The sequence below is a fragment of the Equus asinus genome, chromosome 4 (assembly GCF_041296235.1).
Source record: "Equus asinus isolate D_3611 breed Donkey chromosome 4, EquAss-T2T_v2, whole genome shotgun sequence".
Classification (NCBI taxonomy): Eukaryota; Metazoa; Chordata; class Mammalia; order Perissodactyla; family Equidae; genus Equus; species Equus asinus.
This window is the reverse complement of record NC_091793.1, coordinates 140,560,475-140,577,308: the sequence shown is the minus strand read 5'-3', so window position 1 is coordinate 140,577,308 and position 16,834 is coordinate 140,560,475. Positions and strand designations below refer to the sequence as shown.

General features: G+C 43.2%; 2 protein-coding genes across 5 annotated transcripts in view; one reads left to right on the top strand and one right to left on the bottom strand.

The window, feature by feature from the left end:
- Positions 1–12,977, bottom strand: part of ZDBF2 (zinc finger DBF-type containing 2) — a 38,693-nt gene extending 25,716 nt beyond the window's left edge. The window contains exon 1 of one of the 3 annotated variants that reach the window (XM_070508448.1): positions 12,840–12,977. The gene's annotated coding sequence lies outside the window, so the exon portion shown is untranslated. Of the gene's footprint in view, positions 1–1,743; positions 1,871–2,075; positions 2,210–12,839 lie in introns of those variants that run through there. The other 2 variants (XM_070508449.1, XM_070508447.1) reach the window with 2 other exon arrangements.
- Positions 687–3,906, top strand: LOC139045148 (RNA-binding protein cabeza-like). 2 transcript variants are annotated; one of them, XM_070508461.1, is made up of 3 exons: positions 687–1,925; positions 2,464–2,618; positions 3,528–3,652. In XM_070508461.1, the coding sequence occupies exons 1-2, from the start codon at positions 1,200–1,202 to the stop codon at positions 2,494–2,496; spliced, it is 759 nt and encodes a 252-aa protein (XP_070364562.1). In that variant the 5' UTR covers positions 687–1,199; the 3' UTR covers positions 2,497–2,618; positions 3,528–3,652. The 2 variants fall into 2 exon arrangements, with proteins under 2 accessions (XP_070364562.1, XP_070364561.1); XM_070508460.1 differs by lacking the exon at positions 2,464–2,618 and having other exon boundaries at positions 3,528–3,906.
- Positions 12,978–16,834: the final 3,857 nt, after the last annotated feature.

Below are 16,834 nucleotides of genomic sequence, written 5' to 3'. Positions count from 1 at the left end.
ATTCAAACTTAATTAGCGTGGCACACAGGAAGTGATACATTTTATATCACGACCCGGGAGACACTCACGAGTGTGCACACACATACACACGCAGGCACACATGCACTAACCACCCCCCCCCCACACACACACACACAAAGTTTCACAAAACAATACCCTCATTACATGTAATGCATTCTGGTATTTTCTATGCTGTCTTACCTCATTTTTTTAAAAGGCCAGTTACGACCCGCTAATTTCACAATTCACTAACGGGTTGAAAGCTGCAGTTTGAAAAAAACTGCCTCAAATTATTAAGCAGAGCAAAGAATATTCTATAGAAGATGTTTGCTACCCTGAATTCAGCTTATTTCTATGCAACATCTTGGCCACTGCACGCTGCTTTATCAGATCTTTGAGGAGTTCCTTTACTGAGGTTGACCATTGCAGGCAGAGAAAGAAAATTCTTGCCTTCCACGCTTTGGGTCCAAATCACCGCACGTCGAGCAGGCAATGGGAAGATGTTTATGAATTGTACGGGAAAAGCCCTCAATGTATTAATTTTAAAAAGCAGATCACATTCGTACCCCATTTATGTAACACACAAACATATGTTTATGTACCCCAAACTGTTAATAGAGACTCTCTCTTGAGGATAGGATGGCTATGGAATTTTCAGTGTTTCGTTTTTTTCTTTTTTTCCTGATAGTATATAATTGATGTAAAAAGTAATTAAACATAATTCCATTCTGCGGGCAAAACCCGCCGGAGTTCCTTCAGAGGCACGATCTCGTTCTGCATTTCTCCCGCGCGCTGCCGGAACCACCGCGTCGGATAACGTTTGGAACAAGAAAGGGTCCTCTTAGGAGCGCGTCATAGCCACGGCGCAACGTGACCAGATTCACACAACTGTTGCACGACGACAGTAACATGATGGTTAACGCAAAAATCCAACATTTCCGAAATCAATTCTAACCGCCAGGGGCCAGTAAAGGCCCGGGTGTGGGGGCAGCCGGCAGGGCGCGGGCACCGGGAAGGCGGTGTGTGGACAGGTGGCCCCGGCCCCACAGGTGCCCCGAAGTCCCGGCCCGCGAGACCCCGACCCAGTGCCCTGAGCGCCGTCAGCCTCCGCGCACCCCGACCCTAGCCGGGACGCCCGCCCCGCGCGGAGGGCGGACGCGGAGCCCAGGACCGCCGGGCGCCCGCAGAGGAGAAGGGGGATGGAGGAGGAGGAGGAGGAAGAGGGGGATGGAGGAGGAAGAGGAGGAAGAGGGGGATGGAGGAGGAGGAGGAGGAAGAGGGTGATGGAAGAGGGGGATGGAAGATGGAGATGGAGGAGGAGGAGGAGGAAGAGGGGGATGGAAGATGGAGATGGAGGAGGAGGAGGAGGAAGAGGGGGATGGAAGATGGAGATGGAGGAGGAGGAGGAGGAAGAGGGAGATGGAGGAGAAGGAGGAGGAAGAGGGGGATGGAAGATGGAGATGGAGGAGGAGGAGGAGGGGGATGGAGGAGGAGGAGGAGGAAGAGGGGGATGGAGGAGAAGGAGGACTAGGGGGATGGAGGAGGAGGAGGAAGAGGGGGATGGAAGATGGAGATGGAGGAGGAGGAGGAGGGGGATGGAGGAGAAGGAGGAAGAGGAGGGAGGTGGAGGAGGAGGATGGAGGAGGAGGAAGATGGAGGAGAAGGAAGATGGAGGAGGAGGAGGGCGCGGGGCGCAGGCAGCACTCCGCCTCCGGCCCGCCCCGCGCCGCGCCGCGCCCTCACCTCCACGGGAGCCGGACGCTTCCTCCGACTCGGATTCGCCCGCCCGGAGCGCGCCCGCCGCCGGCGACAGCGACCGGAGCCGGAGCGCCCTTCGCAGGACCCGCCCGAGGCACGACTCGGCCCGGGAAACCTGCCCGGGAAGGTGGCGCGGCGGCCCTGATGGAGGTTTGACGTCAGGGAAGGTGCGAAAACAGGGCCCCTCTGACGCAGGAGCCGGCCCGCGCCGCCCCCGCCGCCGGAGCCCCTGCCCCCGCCGCCCGGCCCCCTCCCGGGCCCCCGCCGCGCGCGCTTCCTCGGGGGCAGGGCCCCGCTCCCGAGCCTGGGAAGCTGACCTGCTCCAGCCGAGCGCCCGGGCCGCGGCGCAGTTAGGACAGACCCCGAGGTTCCGGATTTGGGGGCCCGCACAGAAAGTGCTTGCGGATTCAGAGCAGGCTGGGACTGCCGAGCGCAGCCGGGCCGTGTGCCCCGCAGGGAGCTGCTCGCCAGCGCCCACTCTGTAGGCCAGGCCCGGGGCTAGAGTTTCTGCAGGTCCTCCTGCGTTCCTCCCCAGGGCTCCCTTTATAGGATCTAGGATGAGTCCTCTTATTATCGCCCTTTGACAAACGAGAAAACTGAGGCTCAAGGAGGTTAGGTATTCAAAGACCTGCGCTGCACGAGAAAGGTTACAAATATTAACCAAAATCCGCTGTCATTTCGATGATATTCTGTACTTCCCACTAGGAGTGCAGTGGTACGCCAAACAGCTTGGTGTAATGGAGGACGCGAGCCTACATCAGTCCCTACTGCATGTGTCATTGTGATCTGTGACAAGGGCGTAATCATACCTCAGAAGGAGAGGCCTCGATCTCAGAGCTTATGTCTTGTGCAAAAATAATGTGAGAATGCCTCCTTTGCCCTTTAGCTGTTGCTATAATTATCATTGCTCTTTTCTGAGGAGCTTGTGACTTTGCCCCCCCCCCCTTTTAAACTTGTCCGTTACTTTTGCATCCATGGTTTTCATTCTTTGTGTATTTCTCAGCTCTTGCCTCCCCCACTATATCTTTCTCCCACTTAAACCTGGGCGTTGCAGTTTTTTGGTTTATAACCTCCTTTAGATTTTTTTAACACCCCAAAAAGTACTGATTTCTTTTAAAGCAAGCTCTTTCCACCTTCCAACCTTGAAATCGGTGAAAGAAAACCCATTATACATTAACCCAGCCACCATGACAATGCATTTCACAGATACATTTGCCACACTTTAATGTCTCTGAAATCAGCTTGCATCTTACAAACTGGTCTGGTATTATTGGCCAGGTGGCCGTATTAACCTAGTTGTCCTTGCCTCCCCCTATGGAAAATTGGATGTAGCTCTTCACACTGTCCTTATTTAAGTGCCGTGCTTATTAAAACACACAACCCTAAGATGAGGCAATTAACAGTCATCCGAGGCTCTCAAACTTGAGGAACTTTTTCCTAGGAAAAGAGGGAAGATTTTCCTAGGACCAAAAAGAGGTTCCTCCAGCACTTAGAAAAGAGAGATGTGGGTAGGCTAAAAGCTATGAGACTCAGGGGAGCCGAGTTACTCACCAAGTACATTCGTTCTTAGTTCATTTTGGAACCATATATCTTAACAGTTAAATAATAAGCCTACCCTACCCCCAAAAAAGTGAAATGACTTAGTTACTATTCCTGAAGACATGGTTAGTCAATTTCAACCCCTCTGAGTTTTAGTCGAAAAATCATTGAAGAAGGAAAATGAGTCCTGGATGTTACCTGGAAACCATCCATTGACCTCTTCTGCTTAGATCCAGAAAGTGCCCACATCAGAGCTTGCAGAATCGGATCAGCTGCTCGGAAAACAGTCCGGGATGCACCACTGGACCAATCTTCCAAGACTTGACGCATCACCAACGCTCTTGGTGCACAGAAGACAATACTGTATGGAAAACCACAGTCGTCCACAACTAATTCAGGAAGTGATTTACAGAAGTTGGCTTCTGAATGTGAAGAAATTTTGGAACGCCTTAACTGATTTTACTTATATTCCCCTTTTTATGCATGCACAAGGGTGATACATAATAAATGATCTGTATCTAAATCTGAAAGAGTTCTTTCACTCAGGAGGAAATAAAATTACTGAATTACAAGAAATCACTACATTTGGTTTAGTTGGCGGCATTTTTTTCCCAACATGATACTATCATATAAAATTAGAGGAAGCGGCAGCCTGTGTCGGATTAGCAGTCCTTCCAGACCAGGTTTCTGTCTAGTGGCAGTGGGTGCTTTTTTGGCAGAGCTTAATTATCTATATGATTAAGCTCTGAAAGCTTGTAATTTCTCCCAAGCCTTTACTAACCCATTATAAATCTAAACCCATTCATTCAGCAAATATTTATTTAAAGGACCCTAGGAATCAAAGTTAGGTTTGTATGTACCCCATTCCTTCCCCAGGAAGAAAAATGTCCCATGTCTGTGTTATTTCACATTCTTCTTTCTTCTAAGGAGGAATTAAACCTGCTCTTTTAGGTCCAGAAGTCATTCCAATACTGCCTATATTTTGTAAGCTGTTTAAGCTAACATTGGGCTGGTGTCTTAAGGAAAAAGGCTTGAGGGAAAGCCTCGATCTCATTCCTGAGTCATAAAAGAACTTAGATTCCATCAGTGCAGAGTTTGGATTATCTTTCCCTGAAATTCTAGTAGTGTGCATCTCTACCTACTCACAGGCAGGTGAGATAGCTATGAAGCTTTGCCCATTAGCCTGGTGTTTCACCTCTTTAAAGACTATAATATCATCTTTAAGCGAAAAGGATCCACCCATATGTCCCATTCAAAACATAATTTAAAAATTAATGGGAATGTTCACAGAATATCTCCATTTTGTCTTGTCCTTGACTCCTCCCTGTAAGGTAGTCCCCATCCTTCATAAAACTTGCATTCGAAACGGGAGGGAAGGACGCAGTGCTAATGTCTTCATCTTACTGATCATTAGAACAAGAAGGAACAAAGAGGTTCATGAGAAAGGAATGCAAGTTAAAGTATATAGCTGAAAGCTGAGAGGTATGGCACGGACATAGGGAGGGTGGCAGTGTAAGTGTGGGGACGAGATGCAGGGGGAGATTGTACAAATGAGTTAAATCCTCAGCCATCATGTAGGAATTTAATATGCAATGTCTAAAGTCGGCAAATCACTAAATAGCAATATAAGCCTATTTTTAATTAAACATACAGATGATCTACCAGAACTGAAGACAATATATATATAAATTTTTTAATGGCTGCTTCTGCTCGTCTGGAGTAGATGTGGGCAAAGGAGTGGCATTGGGCCAGGCGACTAAAACTCTAATCTCATAGTGTTTTCCCTTCATGATGTAAAATCATGCACAACGAGATTCAGCTTCTCTGTCATCACCTTCCCATCCTATGCTCCCTTCAATGGATCAGACCAGCTCCGTGGCTACACTTGTGATCCCCTTTGTACGAACACCTGGCTGGAATATGGTCTGACCTAGTTCGTTTCTTTACCAATTCTTACTGGAGTCTACTCCTTTCCCTTTTTATTTCTCTCCTTCTCCTCTTTTGCTTATACCTGTCCACTCTTTGTCTTTTCTTTTCTTTTTTTCTTGCTAGCAGAGACACAATTTGTAGCCCTCAAAGATAGTGCTTTTAACTTCTGGCAACAATCAGGATGGAAAATGTGGGTCACCTGACACTTGTCCTTCCTTTAATTCAAAAGGCACTTCAAAATTTGTGTCCTCTGGAGATTTAACTTCAACAAAATAATTACTATTGCCTTTTTGTATGGTGAAATCATCAACATGAGAAATGTATTTTTCTATTTAAAATATTAGCTAAGTTAACATTTAAACTAAAGAACAGCAGACAGTGAAGAAATAAAGTTTTGGCGATGGACTCTGGAGCAGAAGCCTGACCCAGAGACTCTGGGAGAAGAGAGTACGAGGATGAAAACTCAGCACCCTCAGAAACACCATCTGTGGGTATTTGCTACTGACTGGACCTCAGAATCCCCCTAAGTGAGCATGCCATGAGAAACACACTGGAGTCACAGCTGGATTCATTTTCTCAGAAATCGAGGGGCTGCTGCCTGCCTGAACCTGGGCCCACCTGAACAAGTTTAGTCCAAACCACCACCAGCCTGAGAGCAGACAGACCATCCTCGCCTGATAGCCCTGTGTGGGACTTCCCAGCACTGAAGCAGATGAGCCAGGGTGCAGAAGACATACTGGCTTTTCAGAAAGAATTGTGGCTCCCTGTGGGAGAGCACCTCACCTGGCCCAGGAGCTCACAGCTGAAGGTCACCTCACCTCCTGCTCAAGCTGTTACTCAAAATTATCCCTTGGACGTGTGGAATTAAAACAAAAGATAGAGGACGCCTAAAAGAAAAGAAAAAATGGACTCCGTGTGGCTAACTGGGACCTAAAACAAGACAGAGTCCAGCAGCCGTGCCAGGATGGACGTGCGGTTCTACTGTTCTCAGAAAAAACACAACTTGTACCTGAAACCGAGCATTCCTTCCTGACTGGCGGCCAGAAGCCTGACAGAGGTGATTTTAGAACACCAGTCTCTGTAGGGGAACCAGCGAGTCGGAGGGCTTTCAACAATCCCTGTGGCCTAGGGTGTTTGCCTTATAAGCCCTGCCCTTCCACGCCCTCCCTGGAGCGTACTTCCGATTGGTTTTGGAGGCTGTCTCCTCAGCTTGCAAACTGTATGAGCAATAAAGCTTTCCTAACTAAATTCTTGTATTCCAGATATTTTTGCTGACATTCTTGGGTGTCAGAAGTGGGATCTGAAGTGACGTTCCCCCCACCACCCTGAGGACCTTTTCCTGCACTGTCCAGAACCAATGCATCAGCACCTGCAAGAGCCCCTCAAGCTCTTTTAGTGCTCAGTTGCTCCTTTATGGTGTTGAGAGACCTGCAGGTAAGTCCTCTGGGATCCAAGACCTTCCGTGCTTTCAGGCAGAGGCCTTGGAGAGCTTTTTGCCTGAGGGCTTTAGTCCTTCACTAAAGGTTTAGGGAGTCTGCTCTGGTTGTCTGGACACCTTCACTAAAGGTTCAGGGCGAGAGGAGAGTCCAGTCTGGTTGTCTGGACGCCCAGCACTCGTTCCTGTTTCTTGTCACAGCAAGATAAAGTTTTCAGCTGGAAGTTGCCACTCAGAAAGATGAAGTTCACTCAAGCTCAACGTGGGAGGTCTGTGTTCAAGGACAGCCTCTGCTGATCAGCTGCCCTCTGCTGCCCCAGCTGGGTTTATGTTTAAGAATTATGGCCCTGGGTCCTGCAAATATCTTGGTCTCTGGACTAAGATCACCAGGGATAATTTAAAATCACATGGACCGTTGAAGGAACATTCCAGTTAGATGACATCATTTAGGAAGTGCAGTTAAAAGCAAAGGCTTCAAAATTCCAAATTAGCCCCATTGAAAGTTTTGTTGCAAGAAACCTAGTGAAAAATGAAGAGATAAGAGGCACCTAAAAGAAAAGACTATACGAAAATCTGTTAAGTTAATGGCTTTACAGACATTCACATATCTATGTTTGAAGGAAGACCCCTGCATGGGCTCCTTCCAGAGTTAACGAGACTCTGAGAGGTTTTCTGGTGAACAGCTACATTCCATCTGCCAGAAACCAAATTTGGATTCAACTATTCCTTCATAACTAGTGAGCTTTGTATTACTTACTCTACTTAATCCATGGCAGTAATTTTAAAACAATAGCTATGGGGTCTCTACGTATGTATGTTATATATATGATCATTTTCACCTCCAGATGGCATAATTTCTAAGAGTTCTATTGAACTGTCTTAAAGTAAGTGCTTATATAAATTATTTCTAAATATAATAAAAATTAACCCAAATGGGGCCAGCCTCAGCGGTCTAGTGGTTAAGTTTGGTGCCCTCCTCTTTGGTGGCCCAGGTTCGGTTCCCAGGCACAGACCCACACCGCTTTGTTAGTGGCTATGCTGTGCTGACGGCTCACATACTGAAAAATAGAGGAAGATTGGCAAGGAATTTAGCTCAGGGAGAGTCTTCCTCAGAAGAAAAAAAATTAACCCTAGTGAATTTCAGCATCATGTAATCTGGGAAAATATTCAATATTAAAGCTAACTTGTTTGTCGTCTTTAGAGTTATAAACATTAAATATAAAACTTTTGTTCTACAGAGGTTTACCAAAAGCCAAACAAATTCATGTTACCTCTTTTACAAAATCTGGCAGCAAAAATTGATGGCTAACTATGTCTAATATCTCATGAAATTTTTGTAGGTAATATAAATATAATTATTAGAAACAAGTAAACTAAACAAGTATAAATAACATTAAACAGCTTTTAGGTGAACTTTTTAACAATAATTTTGTGTTACGGTACTTAAAAATAACTTCAAAACCTTTTGGTAACTTGAAACCTTAGACTTTTGCTAAATTAAATTAAATAGAAATTTATTGAATATCTGGATAATTTCTAAATAAGATAAAATATTAGGCATTAACTACTAAATATAGGTTTGTTTAATTTTGGCTTCTTACTACAAAAAAGTTAAAATATTTGGGTTTATTAATAAATAAGTTTTGTGCCATGCTGAGAAATTTTCTATGAGAAAGCATGTGTTTTTAGAAAGTATTTTATAAGTCTACCATCCACAGCATGAAAAGACAGTTCATCATAGCTTGCTGCTTAGTTTTCACTAAAAATTAAGGTTTCTATGGGTTAAGAATTCTAATTATTATATGTGATTACAGCTACTAAAATTTAATAAGGGGAACATTTCTGTACTTAAGGAAAGTTAGATGCATGCTTTTAGTAAAGAACATATAAGGAATGGGGATATTTTTATTTGTTTGTCTTGTTAAAAAAGTAAACTTGTCTTAAAATACTAGGAAAAAAGAAAGGCATGGGATAAATTCTGAACATAAAAAAGAAAATTATAACAGGTTTGTGGAAGGAAAACCCTGAGGAAACAGTTTTATGTGTGGTCTTGGTGGCTTAGATTAAAATAAATTTAATTAAATAAATGTTTTAAAATCATAAGTAAGCTGGTGCAAAATTAGAATTTGGTTTTCTCTCGAAAGGGTAATTTCCTTGAACTTTTAGTCTGCTCTTGATAAACAGATTTGAAAGGCTTTTTTTTTACTTTTGTGTAGTCTACCAAAAAGGCAGGGACTTTATGTTTTATCAGAATAAATTTCCTATATTGTTTTTATCAGGTCTTTAATCACAAAAGCTAAGGTTTTTCTTACAACTATTTAAATCTCTGTATTTACCCAAAAATCTTTGATTGTCACCATGATTAAGGGGATAGCTCGGTATTGTTTCACAATGACCTATGATCCTATTTGACCAAGTGTTCTAAAACCTTTTGATATTTTTGACAAACTTCCCAAAATTCAACTTCAAAATAAAGTCTTCCTTTTGACCTGAAAACAACTTTGAAAATTTCTAGCAGATCCCTGGGACTTCTCAAAAAATTTGTTGTCTTCTTATAAAAAGGAATGTATTAAACCAATTAGGTTTACTTGGTAGTTGAATTGCATGGGAAGCATTGTCAATAGGTGATGCTCAGCCTCCCTTATAGACATCCTTGAATGCATATCTGTTATCAATATAATGTTTTAAAAAGTATATGACCTTTTCCAAGTTTCTAATATGTCCTGGTATAATGTTATATTTGTAATTCTAGTTATTATCTTAAAATGTTGTATGTCACAGAAATAACCAAATTTATTCATCATTTACATTATAATGTTAAATCTTTTGTCATTTACAGATAGCTATTCTTTTATTCCAATGCTTTTACAGATGCGTTTTATCTTCAGAGAGACTCGTGGAGAGGACTCTGACACTTACTCTAGAATATAGACGTTCAGATTGTAAAACAGAAATGAGTAAGAAATTACTGAATTCTAACAGAGAAACTGGTGGCTTTAAAAAAAACCTGCTAACAAGAGATCAAGAACAAATATTAATTACATAAGGATGGAGGATGCTCTAACATTTTGTTTTTCCAAATTTAAAGAAATCTTTTCTCTTAATCTATTAATAATTTGGTAGGATAGATCTTTGTGAACAAGGATGAAACATTTACTTTTTCTCCCTATCTGATCCCTCCAGAATTCAGAAACTCTCAGTGAGTATTCTTATTTTCACTTGTATAAATAATCAGGCCAAATTTTTAATATAAACAAATTAGTTTTACTATAATTATCTTTGGTAAAAAAAAAAATGATGAGGGTAATTGTGGAGAGAAAAATTATGTTACGTCTTTGTAGATATTGAATTCTAGTCCTGTTAATTGTCTTTGAGGTTTCATTATACACCTATAGACTGGACTCCCCTGGCCTAAGGTATTGCCTTTGGTCAGGCCAACAGTTCACAATGCCCTCTTTGGAGAACATGAGCTGATCCCGCATGGGATGACCACTAGCAGATCAATGTCTGTTGGTACACACCCTTCTGTCAATCTCTTGTTGTCTTATGGTAGTATGACCAGCTACTGTAAGTCTCTTAAGGTCTTATGCTCCAGCCTATCAACAAGTTAAAGAAGGTGTCCCAGATACCAATTTAAAGGATCCTATTGATCACAGTCTAGAGCCTGGTGACTGGGTATCTGGAAACATCATCAGAGGAAGGCAGCCCTTGAGCCCCATTGGAAAGGGCCTTACCACCTCCTTCAGATGACTGGAAGTCCACTCTGCTCTCAGACATCAAAAAAAAAAGCCTTCTTGCAATAACAACTTCCAGGAGGAGAAGTAGCCAACATCCTTTTTAGGCAGCTGTCCCAAGACCCCAGACAAGGCCTGTATATCCATTTCCATGACTGTTTAATGTCACCATTGTGATGTTCAAATGTCACTTAAGATTTTTCTTATACTGTGTTTGTTTTTCCAGTCTACATCTGAATGGACCCCCAATAGCAATGTCTTTTTACAATGGGCTCATTTCTTTGCTACACATCAAAATCTAACTATTGGATATGTGGGCAACTCCCCCTTTCTAGTTCATCTGGGTTATCTTGGTGGATTTCTCCCTGCCAGGGCACAAACGGGAAAACTTTGAAACAATTTATTATGATGGCTCAAATATGGCCCTGCCTAATGATAAATAAGAGACTGCCTGTATAACCTCATTCCTATTTCCCCCTTTCATGCTTTCCAGATCTTTTTAGTTGGTTACTCTGAGGTCTGGGCTCACTTTTAAGATTAGGTCTTCAGGTCCTCACATTATTGTTGGTTTTAGGACTAATCATCTTGTTATTCTTTAAAATAATTCTGGCTTGTTTCCACAAATACCTCTGGGAAACTCCTACCCAAATCATAATGCCCACCCTTGCAGGAACCTCCCTGAACTTCAATTCTGAGACTTAATTGACCTATACCAGGTACCTGGCTAGACCCCTGCCCTGTATGGCCCAAGTTACTCAGTTGGATAACTGAGTCCTGCTAAGCCCACAAGTCCTTCTGTGGGACTAGATGGACCCATGGCAGGCAGAGGCTACCTTGGCACTGAAATGGGACAAGCACCAAAGTGATCATCAACACCACTCGTGGCAGGTTTTGATCAAAAGGGGAAAATGTGGAATTAAAACAAAAGACACAGGACCCCTACAAGAGGAAGACGAAATGGACTCTGGCTAAGTGGAACCTAAAACAAAACATAGTCAAGTGCCCATGCCAAGACTGAGGTGCAGTCATGTAGTCTGTTCTCAGAAAAACTACAACTTGGCACGCTTGTGGCTTGATGGCTGCTGCAGTGCACTGTTTTTTGTTGGGTATTGCCATGATTTCCCAGACTAAAACTGGGGAGCTCCAAAAGCTGAGTCCTCGTCCAGCTGCCCTGTAGAGAGGCGCTGGCAGCGTCAGGCACAGCATGTTGGCCAGAGGGCACCTACCCCCGTGTTTGTGCGCTGCCCACAGGAGTGCCCAGCAGGCCACAGGTCAAGTGTCTGGAATCGTATCAAGTTCTTCTCCGACCATAGTGGTAGGAAGGTGGGAATCGCCAGTGGGGAGAAATTGGAAAATTCACAAACATGTGGAAATTAAACCACAACTCCAGAACAACCAATCGGTCAAAGAAGAAATCAGAAGGGAAAGCAGAATCTTGAGACAAACAAAAAGAAAAACACAGCAAGGGAAGCTCAGGAGATGCAGCAAAAGCAGCAGTATGAGGGGCTTTCATAGTGATAAATGCCCATTTCAGGGAACAAGAGGGATCAGAAACAAGCAACCTGAGCTTCATCCCAGGAACTGCAGAGAGAAGACCATGCTGAGCCCAAAGCCAGCAGAAGGAAGGAAAGGGTAAAGCTTGGAGCAGAAATTGGTGAGATAGGCTAGAAAGACAAGAGGAAAAAATCAACAAAATAAGAGTTGGGGTTTTGAAAAGATAAACAAGACTGACAAACTTTTAGCTAAACTAACCGAGAAAGAAAAGAGGGAGGACTCCAATAAAATCAGAAATGAAAGAGGAAATAGAACAACTAATATGAGAAAAAAACAGGGGATCATTAGAGACTGCTAAAACAGTTAAGTGCCGACAAATTGGAAACCTGTTGAACACAGGGAAGGGTTATCAGACCTCACCTGGGGGTGGGGGAGGAAGAGGATTCTGATCAGATGCCCAGGGTGACCAGAAATGGGGGGGTGGGAAGGGCAGTTCTGGTGAAGATGACTTAGCAGGGTTCTTGCTAAAACTGGATTTTACAAGGAAGTGCACAGATGAGCCAGATGGGTCCTGCCCCATGGAGAGGACACCCTGGACTGCCTGGCCTCACCCCTGGACCCCACAGCAGGCCCCTGCCTGAAGGGCACCGCTGGTTGTGGTACACTTGCTGCTGATGGCTGCTCCATCATATTGGTTTTTTGTCAAGTGTCACCTTGATTTCCAGACTAAAACTGGGGAGTGGCAAAAGCAGAGTGCTCCTCGTGCTCCCTGTGGAGAGCGGCTCACACTGCCACTCTGGGTCATGCGTGCAGGCCTGTGGAAGGTGCCACCAACATTGCCCACGTGGTGCCTGGGCCGGAGTCCAGGAGCCCACGACTCAGCGCCTGGGCCCCTGGACCATTTCTCCAGCTTGTGTGCCCCGGGGAGGAAGCACTCCATAACCACTCACCCTCCTCTCTCTGAGCTTCTCTGAGTCAAAAGTCAGCCTCCGCAGAGCGTGGGAGAGTCCTCTGCTGGAACGCTCCTGCAAGTGTCTCAGACAGTCGCTGGGCAGCGTGCAAGCCTCTCAGGGAGTCGGGCCTTGCTGCTGTCGGATTTGTTCCCCAACCAGCCGTCTGCAGAGCGTCCTGTCCCTGGAGAAACAAAGACACTCTCAGACAAACAGAAACAGAGAGAACTTGTTGCGAGTAGACCTGCCTGTCAGAATTGTCAAAAGATGTTCTTTAGAAAAAAAAAAATAATAATATATGTCAGAAACCCAGATCAACATTAAAAAAGGGAAAACATCAAAGGAGTAAGTGAAGGTAGAATAAAAACCTTTGTTTTCTCATTCTTAATTGAACTAACAGATAACCGTTGATTCAAAATATTAATATCAACGGTGTGTTCAGTGTGTATGCATATGTGTGTATCTTATGTGTGTACATATATGCTCATTATGTGTATGTCTAAGCAAAACGAGTGACAGCAGTGACACAAGGCACAGAGGGAGGAATGAGGATTATTTTGCGATTATAAGGTGCTCACACTACCCATGAAATTGTATAGTTAGTGGAAAGTCAACTTGGCTTAGTTGTACATTCATATTGCACACTCTAGGGCAACTATTAAAAAAATTTTTAAGATATCAAATTAGATATTGAAATTGACTTTAGTTTGCAAGGAAAGCTATAGACCCTCTGTCTTTGGAGGTCTCTATGAGAATAGAAATGTGAGCCTGTGCGTAATAGATCCTAAATACTTATTGGATAAAGAAATAAAAACCCAGTCTGAGGTATTTAATTAATCACCTGCGTGAATGCAAAATTCATGTGATTTTTTGACACTCTTTTTCTAAAGCATTTGGTAATTTTAATTCTCCCCGCCTCGGTCAACCAGCTTCTAGTGTGAATTCAGTAGCTGGTGGGTTTTCTTGCTTATATCTGTACAATTGTAAGTACAGATTGCATCCCAGAAACCAAACTTGGTTCTATGAAAGGACAAATACAATCAGTAAACTTTTCATCAGAAAGAGTTAAAAAAGTTAATTAATTAAAAATTCAAAAAATAATAAAATAGGAAAAGAAGTACAGCTGATGTGCCAAGAAAGGGGAGAAATGGAATCACACGTGGTGTATACCATTATAGATAGCGTGTATACAGGCTGTGGACAATATATTTAAAGGTTTGATGTAGGGTCCACAGTACCCTCATTTGGGTTGCAAAATGTTTGCTTTAATGAAATTTTTAATTATGACAGTGTTTTTTTCTTCATAGTTCAGTTGACATTATACAAACATGTAGTATCTTCGGTGATTTAAGACTATGTGGTTCCTGTCCCACCCAAGAAGCAGCTCACTCTGTACTACAGCTGAAAATAAGTACCTTCATGAGGAATGCCGTTCTGCTTTCTATAAAGTAATAATTATGTAATATGTAAGTGCATGAGCATTGAGAACCTGTTTTTCTAAAATAGGTTTATAATGCAAAATGGATATTCTTTTTTTTTTTTTTGAGGAAGATTAGCCCTGAACTAACTGCTGCCAATCCTTCTCATTTTTGCTGAGGAAGACTGGCCCTGAGCTAACATCCAAGCCCCTCTTCCTCTACTTTATATGTGGGACGCCTACCACAGCATAGTGTGCCAAGCGGTGCCATGTCTGTACCCGGGATCTGAACCCGCAAACCCTGGGCCGCCAAAGTGGAACGTGCTCACTTAACCGCTGCACCACCAGGCCAGCCCCCTGCAAAATGCGTATTCTGTGCATGGTGTGTAAAAACAACCCCTATCTCTGACTCCTGTAAGAATACATCAGGCATTCTATATGTAAATATTCTGTCAGATACGTACCATCCATCAGCTAGTTGTAAATATTGATTCATTTGAATTTACCGTATATTAACATTATATTTTATCAGGCTTTGCTTTATAAGAGTGTCAGTAATAATTTGATTCTTAAAGTCCTTCACTAAGTCTATTATAAAACACCATGGCAAATGAAGAAATGATTTGATCAAATATGAAGTAAGAATTATTACCCGCCCTTTAATATTCTTGCTGCATTTTTTTTTTCAGATGCACCATTTGCTCCTGCGAGCTACGCCGTATTCAGGAGAGCCTTATTTTGCCTGTTAAACAGTTAGGTCCCTCTGTCTGCAAGGTCCATCCTCTCCCGCTGGGAAGGAGACCCTCGAGGAAGGTCGCTTGATGGGTCTTATTCACGGGTTTCAATATTTGTCGCTGTAGTAATGTACTCTGATAATCTTTTAACTAAAGTGGCCTTTTAAATCACTCCTTGTTTGTTTAGAGGTGTCTCGGACATAATTCGCCACAACGAGAATGAATAACCAGCATAAATAGTTACACTGTGGCTCTGAAAACAATCTTCTAGGATGTTCAGAACAGAAATTCCTCTCTCTCGTCTGTTTCTACAAGGATTAACCTCTAGAGCCAGCAGTTTGAGCTCAGTATTGCTTCATTTTGCTTGCTGTTAAAGATACAGATAGAATTAACTTGTTTAGATTTTAGAAAAGAAAAGAAAAGAAACTCCTCTTTGTTCTCATATTAACATCACCTATAAAACTGTAGTTTCTCCGGGCTGTTTTTTGGCGTATGACTTTGCCATAACTATCTCTTCAGGCACCTTCATGGGTGTCATGTGAACTCTGGCAGATTTCCATATTTGTTAGAACTTCTGGAAGACATCATCAAGTAGAAACCTTTCACCTCACTTTCCAACAACTGTTTAGGACCACTTCGCTTCACGCTGACTCCTCAACATAGCACACGAGGATCACCTCCCAGGCAGGGTACAGCTCGTTAGACTGTAGTGAGGCCCAGGTTCCAGAGCTTAATTCAAAAAATCAATTCATCCAAGTGGTTCTCTTTATTTTAGTAGTTGGTAAGATGTTTTTTTCTTCTCCCCAAAGCTCCCCAGTACATAGTTGTATATTCTAGTCGTAGGTCCTTCTGGTTGAGCTATATGGGACGCCGCCCCAGCATGGCCTGACGAGCGGTGCCATGTCCTCACCCAGGATCCAAACCAGCAAAACCCTGGGCCACCAAAGCGGAGTGCAGGAACTTAAGCACTCAGCCACGGGGCGGGCCCCAGTTGGTAAGATTTTATAAGTGGTATGTGATGCATGGAACTGTTTAAAAAATAAATATTTATTATGCTTGAACCATTTAAATCCACAGACTATACATATGCAGAATTATTTGCACAACAAATTTTAACTGACCTTAAATTTTTGTGCAATTAGAAGAAAACCTTGGAGCTAATTCAACCCCGGTGCTGGCAGTAGGGGTGAGAAGGGCAAGTTCTGCCAGTGCTCACTTCATCTGCAAGTAGGCCCCTTGGGCAGCGTGTCAGTGTCTGCAGTTTTTTGTGATCATATTGTGTCACTTTAAGCTATCTTTTGTTATTAAAAATAAACATTTACTGTATTTGCAGCTAGATAACAGAATACTTGGAGAAAATCTTTGTGTCCTTCTATAATAGATGACACAACTGAAGTGTTCTTTCATATCTCCTGCCGGTTTGTCCCATGGAATAGGCAGCCAAAGAGAAAATGAAAAACCCCAGACTCAGAGTCTTAAGCAAACTTTTAATCCTCAGTTTGTATTTGTGTTTGAAACAGGTCTGCTGGAGATCGCTTACTTAACAAACGGATAGCACAGCCTCAGAGTCATCAGATACAACATCAAATTCCAACATATTAAAAAAGGAAAGAATACATGTAACGGAAATTACTTTTGCTTACAAAAACTTGTTACATACAATCTGCATATTTTTATTGGACCAAGAACTGTACTCTCCATTTACAAAACCCAGAGAGAAACCTGGTAAGTATTGAGGATCAAGGCTGACCCTGCCAGGGAGAGAAGCCCAAGGTGTCCTGCCCTGCATACCCATCTGTATCATCCTCAGGGAAGCGTGGACATCCTGACCTGATCCGATCTAA